General features: G+C 42.9%; 1 protein-coding gene across 1 annotated transcript; it reads right to left on the minus strand.

Annotated features, from left to right (window-relative positions):
* Window positions 1-245: 245 nt before the first annotated feature.
* GUCA1A (guanylate cyclase activator 1A) lies at window positions 246-16,051 on the minus strand. Its single transcript, XM_020979753.2, has 4 exons — window positions 14,526-16,051; window positions 4,873-5,022; window positions 1,022-1,115; window positions 246-474 (listed from the first exon to the last, which is right to left on the minus strand). Exons 1-4 carry the CDS (start codon window positions 14,724-14,726, stop codon window positions 314-316), a joined length of 606 nt encoding a protein of 201 aa, XP_020835412.1. The 5' UTR covers window positions 14,727-16,051; the 3' UTR covers window positions 246-313.
* Between the last annotated feature and the right edge of the window lie 2,972 nt (window positions 16,052-19,023).

A 19,023-nucleotide genomic window follows, 5' to 3' on the forward strand; every position in this document is an offset into this window, starting at 1 on the left:
GGACTTAGAGGGGACAGAGTCCAACCCTTTCATTTTGTAGATGAGGAAAATGAGAATCTAAGAGTTTAAGTGATTTGCCCAGTGTCATATGGCTAGTGAGCGTCCAAGGCAAAAGTCAAACCCAGATCTTCTTGACTCCAAATCTAGAGCTCCATCTACTACACCATGCTGCCTGTAGGGTGAACAGGCCTAACCACCCATCAGCACTCTGAAAGGAGGTAAACGGAAACCCATGTAGGTGGTGCATGATATATATTTTTAAAAAAAAATACAAAACTAGCCCTCAGAGATGGTAGCCTAGACCCCTTTGGGCTCACCCAGCTGCCCCATCCTCCCCTTGTCCTTTGTCCAAGTTCTGCCCACCATTCTGTATCATGCGAACAATGTGGGTAAGGTCTAAGCTTCGGGTCAGTGTGTCCAACAGCATCTCGTCCTTCTGGACACCTTCCATGAATTCCTCCAAAGACAACTCACCTAAAGGGGAGGGAAGAAGAGGGCATCAATCTCTGAGTGGGCAATGTGGTTTTACAATCCAGTGGGAAGGCAGGGGATAGAGGGTGTGGCTGCGGTGACAGTCTAGAGCAAGGAGCAGAGTTAGAGCTAATGAACCAGTTGGAAGAAGGAATCCAGGGTATAGGAGTGGGGCATGGGAATCAGTAGAGGAGGGGTCAAAGGCTCAAGTCTAGGGCAAAGGAAAGAAGTCTGGAGACAAAGGACAGAAGGCAGCATGAAGGCTGCAGGGTCAGAAGAAGGAAGGCTAATTGGGGGTGGGAGATGGAGAAGCCAGCTAAAGTTTTAGGAGAGCACGTGGAGACACAGGAGTCAACATCCTAGAGTTGGGAAGTGGAAGAAGAGTCCAGGACATGTGGCCAGGGTTGAGTATACCCTCTAAAAGTCAATATGGAACCTGTGGACCAGGGCTTGAATGGGTGGATAGAAGGTTATGTAGACAGACACTGGTTAGGGAGAACAGATTTAGAGTGGCAGGAGAAAGGTCCCATTGTTTCATCCCACTCCTTACCGTCCCCATTGATATCAATCTTGGCAAAGACTGTGTCAGTGAACTCCTCTGCACTCATGGTTGAATCACTGCAGGGGTTAATGGCTCGTATGGCCTACAGGAAAATAACAGAAGAGTGGATGAGATAAGGGAGAGGGAGGGCTGGAATGATCGAAGATTCCAAGAGGACAAGCCTGGAGAAGGATGCAATATCAAGATTTAGACAGCAGGTGGCAGAGCAGGACAAGCTGTCAGGGTTTCACGGCACCTACATTTAGATCTGGAAGGATTTTAGTTTTCTATTAATTCTAGTAGCTTCTTAACTTGTCCTTCAAAATCTGCCTTGACTACAGTCACATCCATGCCAGATAAGTGTAAAACTGGAGCAGTGTTTTTCAAAAAGATTTCTGCCTTTGCCTTTGCAAGCTGCAGGACTGAGAAAGATAATTGCCTTCTTCATTTGTGCGTTGGAAGGAATGACTTGATTACCATGTACTTGGACTTCTTGGCAGACTGCTCTTTCTATAAGAGGGACTATTACTGTGTATCCCACAGAGTCGATAGACTCCCCAGAACAGAAAGTATAGAGGTTCCTCTTCATACAGAGGAGGAAATTAGCTTTGTTACCGGGGAGTAGTACCTTGCTGCTCAAGTCACAGTATGTCTGATGCTGCTGGGAGACAGGATAGGAACTGTAGAGATCATCTAGTCCAGCCTGGGGACTGTGCAAGGTGGCACAGTGGATAGGTGCTGGGCCTGGAGTCAGGAAGAGCTGAGTTGAAATCCAGCCTCAGACACTTACTAGCTGTGTGACCCTGGGCAAGTCACTTAACCCTGTTTGCTTCAGTTTCCTCATCTAAAAATGAGCAGAAGGAAATGGCAAAGCACTTCAGTATCTCTGCCAAGAAAACCCCAAAAGAGGGCATGAAGAGTCAGACACAACAGTCCATCCTGATGGGCTGTGGTTAGTGGGGTCTCTGAACTTAGCTGCTTCTCTCCATTTCCCCCAATCCTTATTCCTGGAGAAGAGGAACAGTGGCTTAGATGTGGGAAAAAGAGAGGGAGGAAGGGAGAGGGCTTGGTTTAGGAGCAGGGAGAGGGTAAGGATGAAACCCAAACCAGATAGAGACAATTAGGTTATTTCCTCTGAGAGTGTGAGTTCCTTGAGGGCAAATACAATATAGAATCATGGAATATTAGGAGTTAGAACAGCCTTCGGAAGCTTTGTAAAATGAAGAAGTAGGTCCTCTCCAAGTTTCCTTGCAGCTCAATGATTCTCTGACTTACTGACTGCTCCAGTCCCACTCATCCATCACTCAGTACAGGATTCCCATATTTCTCATGCCTTATACTTCTCTATATTCTCTATAGTGCCTCACCCAGGGCCAGACACACAAAATGTGCTCAGTGCAAAACAATAAAAGAAGAATACTGGGCTCAGAATCAGAAGACCTGAGTTTGAATCCCACCTCTGTTATTTGCTTTGTGACCTCATACAAGTTAATTTCCTCTCTGGGCCTCAGTTTCCCCATCTGTAAAATGAAGGGGTTTGGCTAAATGATCTCCAATGTCCCTTCAACCTCTGACAGTCTGTGTTTTGTGTACTAACATTCTAGGTGCTAAGTCTTCTTCCAGTGCTGGAATTCTACGTTCTATGTTCCAACATTCTGTTTTAAAGTCTTTCTAGACCTGATAGTCTGTGTTGTGTATTCCAACATACTGTGTTCCAAGGTCCCTTCTAGCCCTGATAATCCATGCTCTGTGTTCTAACATTCTGTGTTCCAGCTGACGGTCTATGCTCTGTGTTTTAACATTCTATGTTCTAAAATCCCTTCCAGCCCTACTGACATTCCATGCTCTGTATTCCAATACTCTATGTTCTAAGGTTCCTTCCAGCTCTGACATTCCATGCTCTGTGTTCTAACATTCTCTGTCAGTCAATAAACATTTATTAGGCACCTACTGTGTGCTCAGTAATAGGGATACACAGAAGGGTAAAAGATAATCCTTGCTCTCAAGGAGCTTGGTCCCTATGACAGTGTAATCATGTGACCTCACCTTCCTTCTTTCACCTCGATTCTCATTTGCTCCTCACAACAACCCGTGAGGCAATGAAAATAAAAATCATTCACATGTATACAGAGCTCTAAGATTTGCAAACACTTTTCTCACGATGACAGCGTGAGCTTGGTAGTAGAATCATTATCCCCTTTTTATAGACGAAGAAACTGAGGTTCAGATGCCAAGTGACTTGCCTAAGGACACACAGCAAATCGCTGATGGAGAGAGGCAGGTCTTCAATACCTAAATCCCAGAATTGGAGAGGTGCAGGAGATCTCCGCAGTCATCTAGTTCACCCCGTGGCAGAAAAGAATTTACACAATAAATACCCTCAATAAATGGTCATCTGGCCTTTTCCTGAAGACTTTTAGGGCAGGGCAACTACTGACAGAATTCAGCCCACCCCACTTTTGGACATTTGTCATTGTTGAGGAAGTCTTTCCCAACATCGAGCTTAAATGTTCCTCTTTACAACTTCAAAGAATCATAGACTTACATGTGAAAGGGACCTTAGAAGCCACTGACTCCAAACCCTTCTTTTTACAGATAAGGAAACTGAGGCACTGAGAAGTTAAATGACTTGATCTTCAAGTCCACTGAATCCAACCAACTCTGTCTTTTTATGGATGAGGAAAGTCGAGGCATGGAGAAGTAATTTGCCCTGAGACAGCTATTATGTGTTTGAGTAGCTATTTGAACCCAAATCTTCCTGATTCCAAGTCCAGTGCTCTAACCAGCACACCACACTGTCTTACCTAAAAGTAGGATCTAGCACTGAAAGATACCTCAGAGACCCTCGACTCTGACCCCCTACTTGTATGGGTGAGGAAACTAAGGCCCGGGGAGGGTAATCACCTTTCCCCAAGTCATGTAGGTAGTAAAAACATCAGAGATGAGATTTGAACCCAAGTCTGAAATCTCACTCCAGAGCTACGATTCTTTATGCCCATGGCTCCTGGATCTGTCCTCTGAGGCTAAACAGAAAACATTCCATCCCTCTACCCTGTGACATCCCTTCAAATACCTGACGTCTCTTGAGTCTTCTCTCCTCCAGTGTATAATCCTTATGTCCTTTAATCAGTCTTCATATTACATGGACTCAAAGCCCTTCACCACACACAGTCCCTACTCTCAAGGAGTTTACATTCTACCAGTCACTGTTCTCTGGACACTTTCCAGTTCAACAATGTGGTGGCCAAGTGGATAGAACACCAGGCCTGGAGTCAGGAAGACCTAAGTTCAAATGTGGCTGCAGACATTTACTAGCTGTGTGACCTTGGGCAAGTCACTTAACTCTGTTTGCTTCACTGTAAAATGATCTGGAGAGGGAAATGGCAAACCATTCCAGTATCTTTGCCAAGAAAACCCCCAATGGGGTCATGAAGAGTTGGACACTTGCTAAAACAACTGAACAACAACAACAAATGCAAATTAAAATTAAAAGTGTGTCATGGGTACATTTTTTCTTCACAGAGCCAGTTGTTAAATATTTGCCAACATACCACTGACCAAGGGTTAAGTAGGATGCCACAGATTATTTTAATGTCCTCGCTTCTCCAAAAACCCCAAAAGGGGTTCTCCTAGTCTGAAATGTCAAGCAAGGACTAGAAAAATGGTCAGATCTTAAGCATTATGAAGGGCCAGCTTAGATATGGTCATTCACAGAGTAAGGAAGAGGACTTCACAGTTGGTCTACAGCTATTTTCCTGGTGCAGGGGATCAAACAGGAATTTCCCAGGATGCTTGCCCAGGTTATTGAGATAACTGGGTCAGTGTGGGCCGAACCAGACTATCTGGTCACCTTAAGTTACCCGGATGATGTTGAGCAGCTCTCCTCGGTCAATGCAGCCGTTGCCGTCCACATCGTATAGCTTAAAGTACCAGCGAAGCTTCTGTTCCACCTTCCCTTTCAAGACGAGGCTCAGGGCAGCCACATACTCCATAAAGTCAATATAACCATCCTAGGCAAGAACAGACAGGATTGTTAGGGGATTCCTAGCTCAAGCATGTTCTTTTTCTTTAAAAAAAATAATCACTGTGTATGGACCCCTACCCTACCACTACTTTCCTACCCCTAATGGAACCTGCTATCATAACAAAGGGGCAGCTAGATGACCCAATGGATAGAGTGCCAGGCCTGGAGTCAGGAAGATTCATCTTCCTAGTTCAAATCCAGCCTCAGACATTTCCTAGCTATGTGATCCTGGGCAAGTCACTTAACCCTGTTTGCCTCAGTTCCTCATCTGTAAAAATGTGCTGGGGAAGAAAATAACAAATCACTCCAGTATCTTTGCCAAGAAAACCCCAAATGGGGTCACAAAGAGTCAGGCACAACCAAAATGACTGAACAACAACAAAATTGTAACAAATAAATTCATTAAGCAAAAAAAGATCAACAGGTTAGCCCTAAGTGAAAACGTGTGCTTCATTCCATACCTGTAGTCTACCACTTCTCTAGCAAGAGGCAGTAGGAACATTTCACTGTCAGTCCTTTGATGTCATAATTGGACAGAGAATGAGTTTCCCAGGCCCAGCTCACACTTCTGCCCACTAATCAGGTCTCAGATGTTTGTCCCAATGAGATCTGACCCTATCTAGAGCCAATAGGGAGTACCTGGGCCTTGGACACCATGGTGAAATGTATGAAGTTCATCCAACGTTTAAAAACGAACACTTATTGAGTTCCTACTGTATACCCAACAATGTGCTAAGTATGAAGGAAGAAACAAAAATAATTAAGCCATGGTCCCTTCCCCCTTAAGGAACTAACAACCTAAAGGATTTAAAATAGATACACAAAGCTTAGTTGGGACCCATATCCCTCCCTCCCTCCACCCTACCACCATCCCTTTATACCTCCTTTTCCTTGGGTGTTTCTTCTTCAGATCCCATGGGCCCTTGCAGTAGCTCCAAGCCATGCCCTGTCCTGCCCTTCTCCTTCTCCTCTGCCCCCACTGTGTAGGCAGTATGATGGAATGGATGGAATTCTTGACCTGGACTCAGGAGAGACCCAGGTTTGAGCACCTTCTCTGACACTAGCTGTGTGAGGACACGTAAATCTGTTCTCCCATCTGATCTGCCAATCTTTACCTTGCTGAGCCTTAGGTAAATTGGGAATAATAATGCTTTCACAAGCTACTCTATAGGGCTGTTTGAGGAAATCTCTTTGAAAACCACAAAGCTCTTTAGAAATATGAGTTATTATAGAAATGTAACTTAGCTAGGATGGTCTGTCCCCAGAGACCTTGTTTGGCCTCCTTACCTAAAATACCAACACTTGCCTGTCCATGTGTCCTATTCTATCAAGACCTACTCTCTGCTAAGAGCACTATTATATGAGCTCCAAGTTGAACTGACCACCACACATGCCAATAACAACCTCCTCTCCCTCTTGGCCTTTACTGGCATTTTGATCAACAACTCTTTAACGTATTTATCTTATACTATTTTGCAACACAGACTTATCCAAGAGTGTTGTTATTTTTCAGTTGTGTCCAACTCTTCATGACCCCATTTGGAGGTTTCTTGGCAAAGATATTGAAGATTTAATTTGAATTTGAATTTGAACTCAGGTTTTCCTGACTCCAGGTCCAGTGCTATATCCAATATACTCCCTAGTCGCCTCCCTCCTATAAGTTCCATGATGACATATTATTTAAACTTTCTATCACCCCTAGTCAGTCAGTTAATTTATATTTATTAAAAATACGTACTATAGGAATACAAAGAAAGGTAAAAGATAATCCCTGCTCTCAAGGACCTCCTAGTCCAAGCGGGGAGGGGGAGAGACAACATGAAAACAACTATATATGAAATATAGGTGTGTATATATATATATATATATATATATATATTATATATATAATACACAACTATATATGAAATATAGGTGTGTATATATATATATATATATATATATACACACACACATACATACATATATAGATATATATGGCACAGTGGATAGAGTGCTAGGCCTGGAGTCAAGAAGACCTGAGTTCAAATTCAGCCTCAGACATTTATTGGTTGTGTGACCCTGGGCAAGTTACTTAACCCCATTTACCTCAATTTCCTCATCTGTAAAGTGAGCTGAAGTAGGAAATGGAAAACCACTCTGGTATCTTAAGGAAGAAAACCCCAAAAGGGGTCACAGAGTCATACATGAATGAAAATTACAAAACAAAACATATATTTACATATACATATATATACACACATATGTGTATATATACATATTCTTGATATGTATACAATTATATGTATATATGTATACAATGTGTATAATACAATGTATACAAATCTATACCATAATGTGCATATTCCTCATAAATTGGAAATAATGAAGGCACTAGTCTTAAGGAGGATTGGAAAAGGAATAATACCTACCATTTATGCAGTACTTTACAAAGCATAATACGTGTTATCCCACTTGATTCTTACAACAACCCTGTGAAGTAGGTGCTATTATTATCCCCATTTTGAGGAAACTGAGGCTGGGAGAGCTTGTGACTTGCCCTTGCCTAATGTCAGACAGCTAGCAAGTGTTTGAGGGGAAATTTGAACTCAGGTCTTTCTGAGTCTGAGTACAAGTCTCTTACCCACCTACTCTTACTGTGTCTAGCAAGGAACATAATGCTTCGCACCCTGCAGGTGCTTAACAAGTTTTTGTTGAATAAATGAAAACACCCACCAGGAATCAAGAGAACTGGATTCTAGTCTGGGCTCTGTTTCTAAATCAACTTGTGATTTTAGGCAAGTCACACCCTGCCTCAGGTCTCCAGTTTTCTCACCAGTATATAAAATGAAGAGATTTGACTAGGCCCAGGATGCGGAACCTGCGGCCTTATGTGGCCTTCCAGATCCTTAAGTTCAGCCTTTTGACTGGATCCAAATTTTACAGAACATTTGGACTAGGCAGTCTCTGAGGTTCCTTCCATACCTGAGACTAACCTGATACACTAATCCATACTAAGATGTTAATGACAAATAATGCCTTTCTAAGATAACGTATGTGCTTTTTAAAAATGACGTTCAGTGACCTCCACTATGGGAAACTCAGTTCTTTAAGAGATAAGCCAACCCCTTCATGAAGAACTCTAACCGCTAAGATTGTTTCCTGGTATAAAGGTTTGTTGAATTGAAATGAAATAAAAAGACCTCAGTTTCTTTTCCTGTAAAATTGAGAGGGTCAGCCTGATGTCTTCTGATGTCTCTTCCAGCTCTATATTTAGGATCCTATATATGTTTACAGTCAAAACAAAACAAACAACAACAATGTCTTAACCAAGTCAAGGAGATTTTGTATGTTGGAGAAGGTGTAATGTTATTAGTATTTAGGGGTTATCTTTACTGGTGTCCCTCAAACTCTACCCTAGAAAAGACCATCTACTCAACCCTGTTGATTCTACTGATGAGATCTGGAAAGAGAGATGAGGATGAAGCCAGCTTATGCAGGCTCCTGAGGATTATTTAATTTTTGGTATGAGTATTTACATCTTGAAAATCAGGAAATGTTACAAATCAGAGCTCAATTTAGTGTTTTGTTGGTTTCTAGATTTAAGAAAGTAATAGAGAAAATAATGATGCAAATTAGCTTTTAAAATGTTTCAGGAATTTTCAGGGAGCTGGTAGTTGAACATTTACCAGCAGACCACTGGGATAGGGAATGTACCAGATGCTGCTGCTAAATATGTCAAGTTCACTCATATTGGTGTTCCTGGGTCCCAAGGGGAGGGTTAGGAGAAACAGATTTTCCCAAGGACAACATCCAAGTATGTCACATATCAAAAAGAGCCATATTAATTTTTGCCTGCAATTTGAAGCCTTCCACAGAGGTTGACTTCAACCCTCGGGGATCTATCTTCCCATGGCCTTTACTACCTGTCCTGTTCATTTGGTACTGAGCACTTCTGACAACAACAACAATAATAATATGGCATTTATATAGAGTTTTAAGGTTTACAAAGTGCTTTACAAAGACTCTTTCCTTTGATCCTCACATCCTGGGAGGTAGGTGCTATTATCTCCATTTTATGGAAACTGAGGCAGAAAGAGGTTAGTGACTTGCTCAGGGTCATACAACTAGGAAGTGTCTGAAGGCAGATTTGAACTCAGGTCTTCCTGACTCCAGGTCCAGTGTTCTATCCGCTGTGCCACCTAGCTACTCTCTACTGTTCAGTCATATTGGTTTTTTTTTTCATATGTTATATAAAGCACTTTAGGAGAAACTGGGCCTATCACAATGTCAAAATGAAATTTTTTCATATGTTACATAAAGCACTTTAGGAGAAACTGGGCCTATCACAAAGCCAAAATGAAAAATAGTCCCTGCCCTCAAGGAGCTTACATTTTACAGGGGGTGGACTGGAGAGAGGGATACTCCAAATACACGGAGAAGTAAATATAAGATAATTTGATGAAAAAGAGCATAAATAACGAGGGAGATCAAGAAAGGCTTCCTATCCTGGGACAGTGTTAAATATGATTACTGTGAACTGATGCCCATATAATTGTATACATATCAGGAATACATGTATATATATATATACACACACACATATGTGTGTATATATATGTATATGCAAATATATGTTTTGTTTTGTTTTGTTTAGTAATTTTCATTCATGTATGACTCCTGTTACCTGAACTGAACCATGACAGACTGGAAATAAGGAAGCCAAGAATCAAAATTTACTTGTCCCATGTCCTACCCTCCAAGGTGACAGGCTAATTCATATGATAAGCTAATCCATGCTATGGGTTAATGGGGGCCTCTTTCCAGATAACAAATGTATATTTTAGTTTTGTTGTCATTGAGTCATTTCAACCAACTCTTCATGACCCCATTTGAAGTTTTCTTGGCAGAGATACTAGAGTTGTTTGCCATTTCCTTTTCCAGCTCATTTGACAGATGAGGAAATTGAGGCAAACAGGGTGAAGTGACTTGCCCAGGGTCACATAGCAAGTGTCTGAAGTCAGATTTGAACTCAGGAAGATGAGTCTTCCTGACTCCAGGCCTGGCGCTCTGTGCACTATGGCGCCTTCTAGCTGCCCATCAAAGAAAAAACTAAAGAGGCTGCTATGACAGATTGTAGGGAAGGTACTTGGGGGTGAGGCTCTGAAATCACACTGCGTGGGCCTCTTACTACTTACAGCCAGCAGAGGGTACTGCCCATCCTGGGACAGTGTTAAATATGATTACTGTGAACTGATGCCCATCTCTCTTCCCCAGGGCTCTGTCTCTCCTGTCTTTCCTGTCTCTCCCTGCTGACTACAGGATGGCATCGATGGGAGCTGTCCAGGACTGAATACAACTAAGTCTCCATTAACGAGGATAATGAATCTCCATGATGTGAACTCACTATTCAAGTTCTCATTGCACGTTTCCATAGGGCTGGAAGCAATGGCCATATTCTACAGAGAAGTGTAATTTTGGATAATGTAAATTAAAATACATTCGACCACTTCAGCGGATTCACTGTTCACACTAATCAAGACCTAGGTCCATCTAAGGCCAGGGAAAGCTGACAGTAAAACAGTTGGAGTTGACTTAGCATTTATTATTCCATCCCTGTACTCTGTGGTCCTGCCAAATTGGACTTGGTCAGTCTTAGCTGTAAAATGTGGAGGGTTAGAGTTGTGGTATGTGAATGTAATGGAATACTATTGTTCTATAAGAAATGATGAACAGGCTGACTTCAGAAAAACCTGGGAAAACTTATATGGTCTGATGCTGAGTGAAGTGAGCAGAACCAAGAGGACTTTGTATACAATAGCAGCCACGTTATGCAATGACTAAGAATGTTAAACTGAACCCTTCTCAGCATTACGAGGATCTAAGACATCTCCAGAGGCCTCGGGATGGAAAATGCTGTCCACATCCAAAGAAAGAACTATGGAAGTCAAATCGCTCTCACTTATTTTTACCTTCAGTTGAGTTTTGTTTCATCTTTCTGATGGTTCCTCCTACTGGTTTTAATTTTTACTTACAACTTCACTAATGTGAAAATATGTTTAATGGGTATGTAAATGTAAAGCCTATGTCATATTGTGCGCCATCTTAGGGAGGGTGAGGGGGGAGAAAAAGGGAGAAAAAATTTTCAACTCAAAAGCATATGGGAAAAAAAATAAAAAAAAATAAAAATAAAAATAAAAAAAAATGTGGAGGGTTAGGCCTGATGGCCTCAGAGGTACCTTCCAGTTCTAAATCTATGATCCTTTGATCAGTTGAAAGCTGATAGTAAGCCTAGGGGCAGCTAGTTGGTACAGTGGTTAGAGTACAGGGCCTGGAGTCGGGAGGACTCATCTTCCTGAGTTCAAATCTGGCCTCAGACACTTACTAGCTGTGTGACCCTGCACAAGTCACTTAACTCTGTTTGCCTCAGTTTCCTCATCTGTAAAATGAGCTGGAGGAGGAAACAGCAAACCGCTGCAGTTTCTTTGCCAAGAAAATTCCAAATGGGGTCACAAAGAGTCAGACTCGACTGACACTGAACAACAACAATAGAATGCCTATCCTGTTCGTTTTAGTTATTAGAACCTACTATCTCCAAAATTAATTTATTTTGTATGTGTGTGTGTGTGTATATATTATATATATATATGTTCATTCTGTATTTACTTATTCATGCACATGTTCCCGCACAGAATCTAAATTAGAGATGGAAGTGAATAGAAGCAGGTAAAGAATTTCTAGATAATACAGATTAAGGAATAGACTTTTATATTGCATCTACTATGTGCTAAGCACTGTGTTAACAGCTTCCCCTCTCCCCAGTCCTGTGAGGTAAGCGCTATCATTATCTCCCTAAAGTGGAAGGCATAAAGAGGTTAAGTGACTCGCCCAGGGTCACACAGCCAGTAAATGATTGAGGTAAAATCTGAACTCAGATCTTCCTGATTCCAGGCCCAGTGCCTCTACCACTAGCTGCCTGATTATTATCAGAGACTGTATCTTTCAGCATGAAGTCAAAGACCACTACCACTCATTTCTTCTTCCTCTGACCTTTACTGGGTGATCTCAGCTGACAGTACGTATGAATCAAAATCATCACTGCTTTTCAGAGGGTGCAGCTCTCTTCTCTTGGGGAAGCGCTTCCTACTGTTGTGTGAGCTCCAAGCGTTCCCCATGAGCTCTTTAGGGCTCCAGTCTGAGCTGTCAGGCTGATAAAGTGCTTCTGCTGAGGTCACTCTCCTACCTTCCCCCTTCCAATATTCTCACCTCTGGGTTCTAGAGATCTGTCCACACCAGTACAGGTAACTCCTATTTCCCTACAGCTGCTTCTCTGCCTGGATTGTTCTTTTCTCTGCTTGTTTTCACCCACTGTCTGGATGACTCAGCTCCCTCCTACCTTGGTTACTTTTCCTCCCCGCAACTCCTCCAGGAAAAAGCTTCAAGCACCATACTGAAGTCCTTTCTATTTCCATTGCCCCAAACCCATAATCTGCTTTATATGAGTTGAAAATAGCCCTGAGTCCTTACCAGCCCCCAGAGGCTCCCCAGTGTCTCTTGCAGACCCAGGTCCGACCCAACAGAACTCATGTCAGCCTCTCCCACCCTTTCTGCTTAATCCTGGCCCCAGGAAAAAATAAGGAAAGACTCATTATTGCATTATGAGGCTCAGTGAACAATTTCACTTGAAAGGGCCTGAAGCCTACTGCCTGGGCCAGGGAGGCAGAGAAAGGGTGATTTAAGCTTGTTTGTTTTTTCTGAGGGCAATTCAGTAATCTGTCCTGGCTCCACAGGACAGTGGAAAAAGTCAGTCTTAATAATAAGAACTTACATTAGAGTTTCAATTGCCTTAGTTGCCTCTAACAATCCAGTGAGGCAAACAGGACAGGTAGTATTATCTCATTTTTTAAAAAGGTTTTATACTTTGAAAAAGCTGGGATTTTGCCTATATGGGTAATTCTCTCACTCCCAGCCCCCCAGCCAATGCCAATGGCAATCCCTCCAAGTCATGTCCTTTTCGTGTGGTACATTAGGCAAATACCTATAGAACAAACAATCCCTCTGGTGAAAAGATGATACTCCACGTGGTTCTGGGGAAGTTATTCAACCTCTGGTCCTCATTTTATCTGAAAAAGGGAAATAAGGTTCCACTCTAATAGTCCCCGGTGTCATGAAGGTTCCTTAGGGTTCTCAAAGGCTATGCCAGGTTGGGAGGACCCTCCAGAACTTGTCTTCCATGGCATGACCCAAGGGTCACCTCCACAAACCATGAAGCATCAGAATGGAACTTTATTTCCCATACAGATAAAGAAACAGAGGCACAGAGAGGTTAAGTAAATTTACCCAAAAGCCAGACAGCAAGAGAGTGGCTTCAAGGCAGTTTCTCTATCCACTACAACAAACTGTCTAGGAGGACCTAGGTTCCAGTTCCACCTTTGACACATAACTGGCAGTGTGACCCTAGGTGAGTCACTTGCTCCTATTTGCCTCAGTTTCCTCATCTGTAAAATGAGTTGGAAAAGGAAATGGAAAACCACTCCAGTAACTTTACCAAGAAAACTTCAAATGGGGTCACAAGGAGTCAGACACGACAGAAACAACTCAACAATAACAAAAACCTGTAAGGGTCAGGGCAGCAACTGTGTGCTGGGAGGGAACACTGGTCATCTCTGGATCCAAGAGACACAGAGCTAACTATATAGTAGCTGGGAACAAACTCAGGTAGTCATGAATTTGGGACAAGAGTAATTCCCTTAGCCTGTACCCCTATCCACTCCAGGATCCCTTACATTTAAGTTGGTAACGTGACCCCCTGTGCAGGTCTAGACCTCATCCAAAAGAAAGGTCAAACTGACCCCAAGCTCTCAGGATCCAAGTTAGGAAACTGGCTTCCGGCTGTTCCTCTCCTTCCCCACTCCCTCTAATTCTCAGGGGTCCTATTAGGTCCCCATACCTGGTTTGGGACAGCACACTGCCCAAGGACATGAAGAAGAGGGTCAAGGATTAGAGCCTCCAATTACCAATGTCCTCCCTGCCATCAGGCCACAGTCTCTTTTGCTGCAATTTGAGTTCCTTCTTGCCTTGTCCTTGGACAAACAAAAGCAATGCTTCCCCATTTGTCTTTTTCCAACTAGTACAACTGTGATAGAATAACAAGACCACTAAAACTGGAGTCAGAGGACCTGGGTTTGAGTCTTGGGTATACTACCAGTGTCACCTTGGGCCACTCACTCTCCCTGGACCTCAGTTTCCTCCACTGTAAAATGAGAGAGTTGGACTAAGGTGGCTTCTGAGGCCTCCTGCATCTCTAGATTTTGATCTTATGATTTCTAAGTTTCCTTATCATTGCTAAGATAATAGATTTAAATCTTAGAAGCCATCTATTCCAACCTCCTTATTTTATAGAGAGGGAAACTGAGGCCCAGAGGGGTGAAGTGATTTGCTCCTCCTATGATGCTATAACCTGCCTTCCAAGACTCCTTGGTATGCCTGGCCTTCTTTGTCCCCACTCACCTTGTTGAAGTCGAATGTCTCAAACATCTGCTCCACATACTGGCTAGCCGAGGGGCTCAGGTTTTTCAAGCCAAAGAACTGTCTGAACTCATATAGCGTGAGCTGGCCAGATGGGCATTCGGTCATGAACTTCTTGTACCATTGGTGGCACTCGGTGCTGCTCAGCTCCTCCACCGTCTTCCCTTCCATGACGTTCCCCATCTTCTCTCCCAAGGTTTCGCTGATGTCCTGATGGGAAGGTTGGGCTTAGGGTCAGGGCTTGCTCCCTTTCTCCTTCTCAATGGGACATGCACTCTTTTTTAAGCTAATACACACATTCACACAGACACAGATAAATTTTCTCTTTCATGCAGCAAGCACACAGACACTTCTGGACAGAGTAATGAAAGACAGAGATGGCTGCTTAAATCATCCAGAGGAGAGGCAAAGAAAAAGAAAGGGGCTGAAGGGAAGGAGGAAGGGGTGTACAACTAGCACATTATCCTTAATTCCCACATCTAGTGTCTGGCCTTCTTTTCTCCCCTCCCCCAGGCCCAGGATGGTTCAGACCTATCCCATTATCTTCTGACAACCCCCCCTCACCTTGTCCCCACAGCGGGTGTTAAAAGTCCTCGCTAAATCCTTGAGTGGCCAATGGGACTGACACTCTAAGGGAGATCGGGTGAAAATAGAAAGAAGGTGCCAGAAGGGACTGCCAGGGATTAAAACCCTTGGAGAAGGGGTGCTCAGATTTTCTTAAAGAAGAATAATCTCCTAATCTCCTCTTGCTGTGATGGGGGAGGGTGGCCAGGATGGGAAACAGGACCAGAAGATCTAGGCAGCAGCTCCCTTTAGGGTGACACCCCCCCCAGCTGCTCCCTCTGAGCTCCGAGTGGGTTCACAATGTCTTGTTTCTTGTACCAGAACTGAGGGCAGCTGAAATCAGGCTTGCTCTCAAACCCTGATTTAACACTGGTTATTATGGTAAGGCTTGTTAGAATGTAAGAAGCCTCCTTACAAGCAAGGGCAGCTAGGTGGCGCAGTGGATAAGGCATTGGGCCAATCCCCTTAGCAAAAGGATTTGTTCTGTAAAACTTGGACTCAGTCAAAAAGCAGCACCCAGGGACCTAGAGGGCCACATGTGGCCTGAGGCCACAAGTTCCCCACTCCTGCTTGGACCTTTAGGAAAGGTCCTAGACTTCAAAGGGAAGACTCGAGCTCAAGTCTAGCCTCAGATACTAGCTGTGTTAAGTGGCAAGCCATTTAACCTTTGGTTGCCTTAATCCACTGGAGAAGGAAATGGTAAACCATTCCAGTTTGCCAAGAAAACTTCATTATGTCACAAAGGGTTACAAAGGGTCAAACACGACTGAACAAAAACAACCCTAGAAAATCACCTCTCTCAGGTCATATAAGTATTAAGTGACAGAGTCAAGATTTGAATCCAGATCCTGTTTTCCATTTCTCTTTTTAAATTTACTTTTTCAATGCAGTATGCTTCTCAGTCCCCTTCCCATCCCATATACACACACTCTTCCTCATCTCCTCTTCCTCTCAGTCTATAAAAATCAAAGGACACAATATATAATAATAATAATAGTTGTAGAATCCATTATCATTTACAAAGTACTTTCACTCACATCACCTAATCTGATCCTCAAATTCTGTAGGATTTAGAGCCAGAAAGAACCTTAGACACCATCTGTCTAAGTTTCTGGTGCTAGACTTGGAGTCAGGAAGACTGGGCTCTAATTCTGTCTCCAATACTTACTAGCTGTGAAACCATCAACTTCTCTGGACCTCAGTTCCTCATATGTAAATGGCATAATAATACTTCCTATATAAATGCCATTTATAATGGTAATTATCATTTAAATTATCTTACAGATTAGGAAACTAAGAATCAGCCTTATAAAGTAGTTCATAATTATCACTCATTTTTAACTAGCACTTGCAGGTTTACAAAATGCTTTCTATATATTGTCTCATTTTATCCTCCCACCCCTGTGGGACAGGTGCTATTGTTATTTCCATTCTTACAGATAAGCAAAATGAGGTTCAGAGACATTAAGTGATTTTCACAGAATTATGCACAGAGTAAGTGTCTAAGGTAGGATTTGAACCTAAGTAGATATTCTTGACAGGGAAGCTAGGTGGCCTGGGCCTAGAGAGTCCAAAGACTGGCCTCAGACATTTCCTAGCTGACTGACCCTGGGCAAGTCATTTAACCCTGTTTGCCTCAGTTTCTTCATCTGTAAAACAAGTTGGAGAAGGAAATGGCAAACCACTCCAGTATCTCTGCCAAGAAAACCTCAAATGGGGTCACACAGAGTTGGACACAGCTGAAAAAAAACTGCCTAACACACAGGTATTCTTGACACCAGGATGGGCCATCTATACAGTACACACACTTCCTCTCAGAACAAGGCAAATGTTAGAAATAAACGTCTGTTAAATTAAAGTCTTGTTCCTGCTTTTGCCCAATGTCTATTAAGCAGCTGAAAGAGAACTCCTATACAGGTCTTCTGACTTCCATTTCAACACGACAGCACTTCAAAAACTATAGAAATAGAAAACACAAAGGAGCTTTAAATATGGCTGAAATTAATAGGATATTCCCATAGGCAGTCAGTACAAGGGGATGGATAGGATGCTGCTAGCCCATTTAAGTGTTTTAGTGAATAGACTTGTGTTATGGAAGAAAGGAAGAAAGAAAGGAAGGAAAGGAGGGAGGGAGGAGGGAAGGAAGGAGGGAGGGACAGAAAGGAGGAAGGAGGGAGGAAGAAGGGGGAAGGAAGGAAGGAAGGAAGGAAGGAAGGAAGGAAGGAAGGAAGGAAGGAAGGAAGGAAGGAGAGAAGGAAGGATAGAAGGAGGGAGGGAGGAAAAGAAGAAGTGAGGAAGGGAAGGAGAGGACAAAGGAAATTATATAAATGTAAGGCATTTTTGTTACTAGCCAAATCTTATCTATCCTTTGAATTTTACCTGCTCTGTTGGATGACACCTCTGACTGCTCCAACCTACATAGTTCTCACCTTCTTCTGAACTGCTTAGCACTTAACTGTCTTTACCCTACACACAGCTCTGGGCACTTACCCACCCCTGCCTACATCTTTCCCTAATTATTTCACTTGTATAAATGTTTCCCCAATTACATTCTCAGTATTCTGAAGCAGAGGGGCTTCCCAATTTCTGTATCCCTCCCAGAGCCTGATACTCGGTTGAATTTCTATCAGATGCCTCATAACTACTTATTGAAGAGAGCTAATCATAATTTCAGAGTAGGGAGAAGAATGAGAGAGTGAGGGTTGGGGGGATGCAATCTTTGTCTTTAAATATTTGAAGGGCTTTAATGTGGAAGGAGTATAAGGAGATTAATAGTGATAGTCCTGGCCTAACTTCCCCTGCCAAGACCACATCTGAAGTGTGATGTTCAGTTCTAGATGTCACAGTTGAGGGCGGACATTGAGAAGCTAGAATCCTGAGAAGAGCAACCAGGACGGTAAGGGCCCTTGAGACAGACAGTGCCATAGGAGAATTGGTGGAAGAAACTAGGGATGTCTGATCTGGAAAAGAAAAAATCTAGAGAGGCTTGATAGCTGTCTTCAATACTTGAAGGGCTGTCACATGGTAGAAGGATCAGATCTGTCCTGTTTATCTCAGAGGGAAGAATATGGAACAAAAATGAGAAACACTGAGAGAAAGACATAGGCTCCATGCCAGGGGAAAACTCCCTAATAATTAGATCTATCCAAAAGTACAATGGATTGTAGCCTTCTTGGGGGTCTTTGAGCAGAGCTGGATGGCCACTTGTTGGGTCTGTCACAGTGGGGATTTTTCCTGGGGGACAGGTGGGACTCAGTGGCTGCTGAGGTCCCCTCCAACTCTGACAGTCTATGATGCTATGAATAGATTTTTCTGTGTAGCTCCAGAGAAAGTACTAGGAACAAGGAGTAGACATTGTAGGAAGGAAGATCTTGGCTTAATATCAGGAGGAATGTTGTAACCATTAGAGCTGTCTGACAAATAGAACAGGTTGCCATGTGAAGTTGAGAGTTCATCACTTCAAGTATTCGAAGACTCAAAGACCAATCTTCCCTCCTCCACCCACAGGGATATTGCAAAAGGGGCTCCTGCATGAGACAGGTTTCAGGACAAGGTAATCTCTAAGGTCCCCTTTTTGGTTGTTGTTTTTGGCTAGGCAATGGGGTTATGTTTCTGAGGCTGGATTTGAACTCAGGTCCCCCTGAATCCAGGGCTGGTGCTCTATCCACTGTGCCACCTAGCTGCCCCCCGAGGTCCTTTTCAAAGTCTCATTTCTATGATTTTATGAGAGATGGAGGCTAATAAGGGGGTATTGAATGATGTGAGCTTGGGGTAATCCCTTCTTTCTAGAAAACATTAAGCAGAAGACATATCTAGGTTTATCTGTCTGGGGTGAAGTCTAGTTTGAAGGAAGGAGAATTGATATCAGATCAATGCTTCTTAACTCAAGTTCTTTGTGATATGCCTTTGTATGTTG

Source organism: Phascolarctos cinereus, unplaced genomic scaffold, assembly GCF_003287225.1.
Source record: "Phascolarctos cinereus isolate Bilbo 61053 unplaced genomic scaffold, phaCin_HiC Scaffold_5;HRSCAF=322, whole genome shotgun sequence".
NCBI classification, from domain to species: Eukaryota; Metazoa; Chordata; class Mammalia; order Diprotodontia; family Phascolarctidae; genus Phascolarctos; species Phascolarctos cinereus.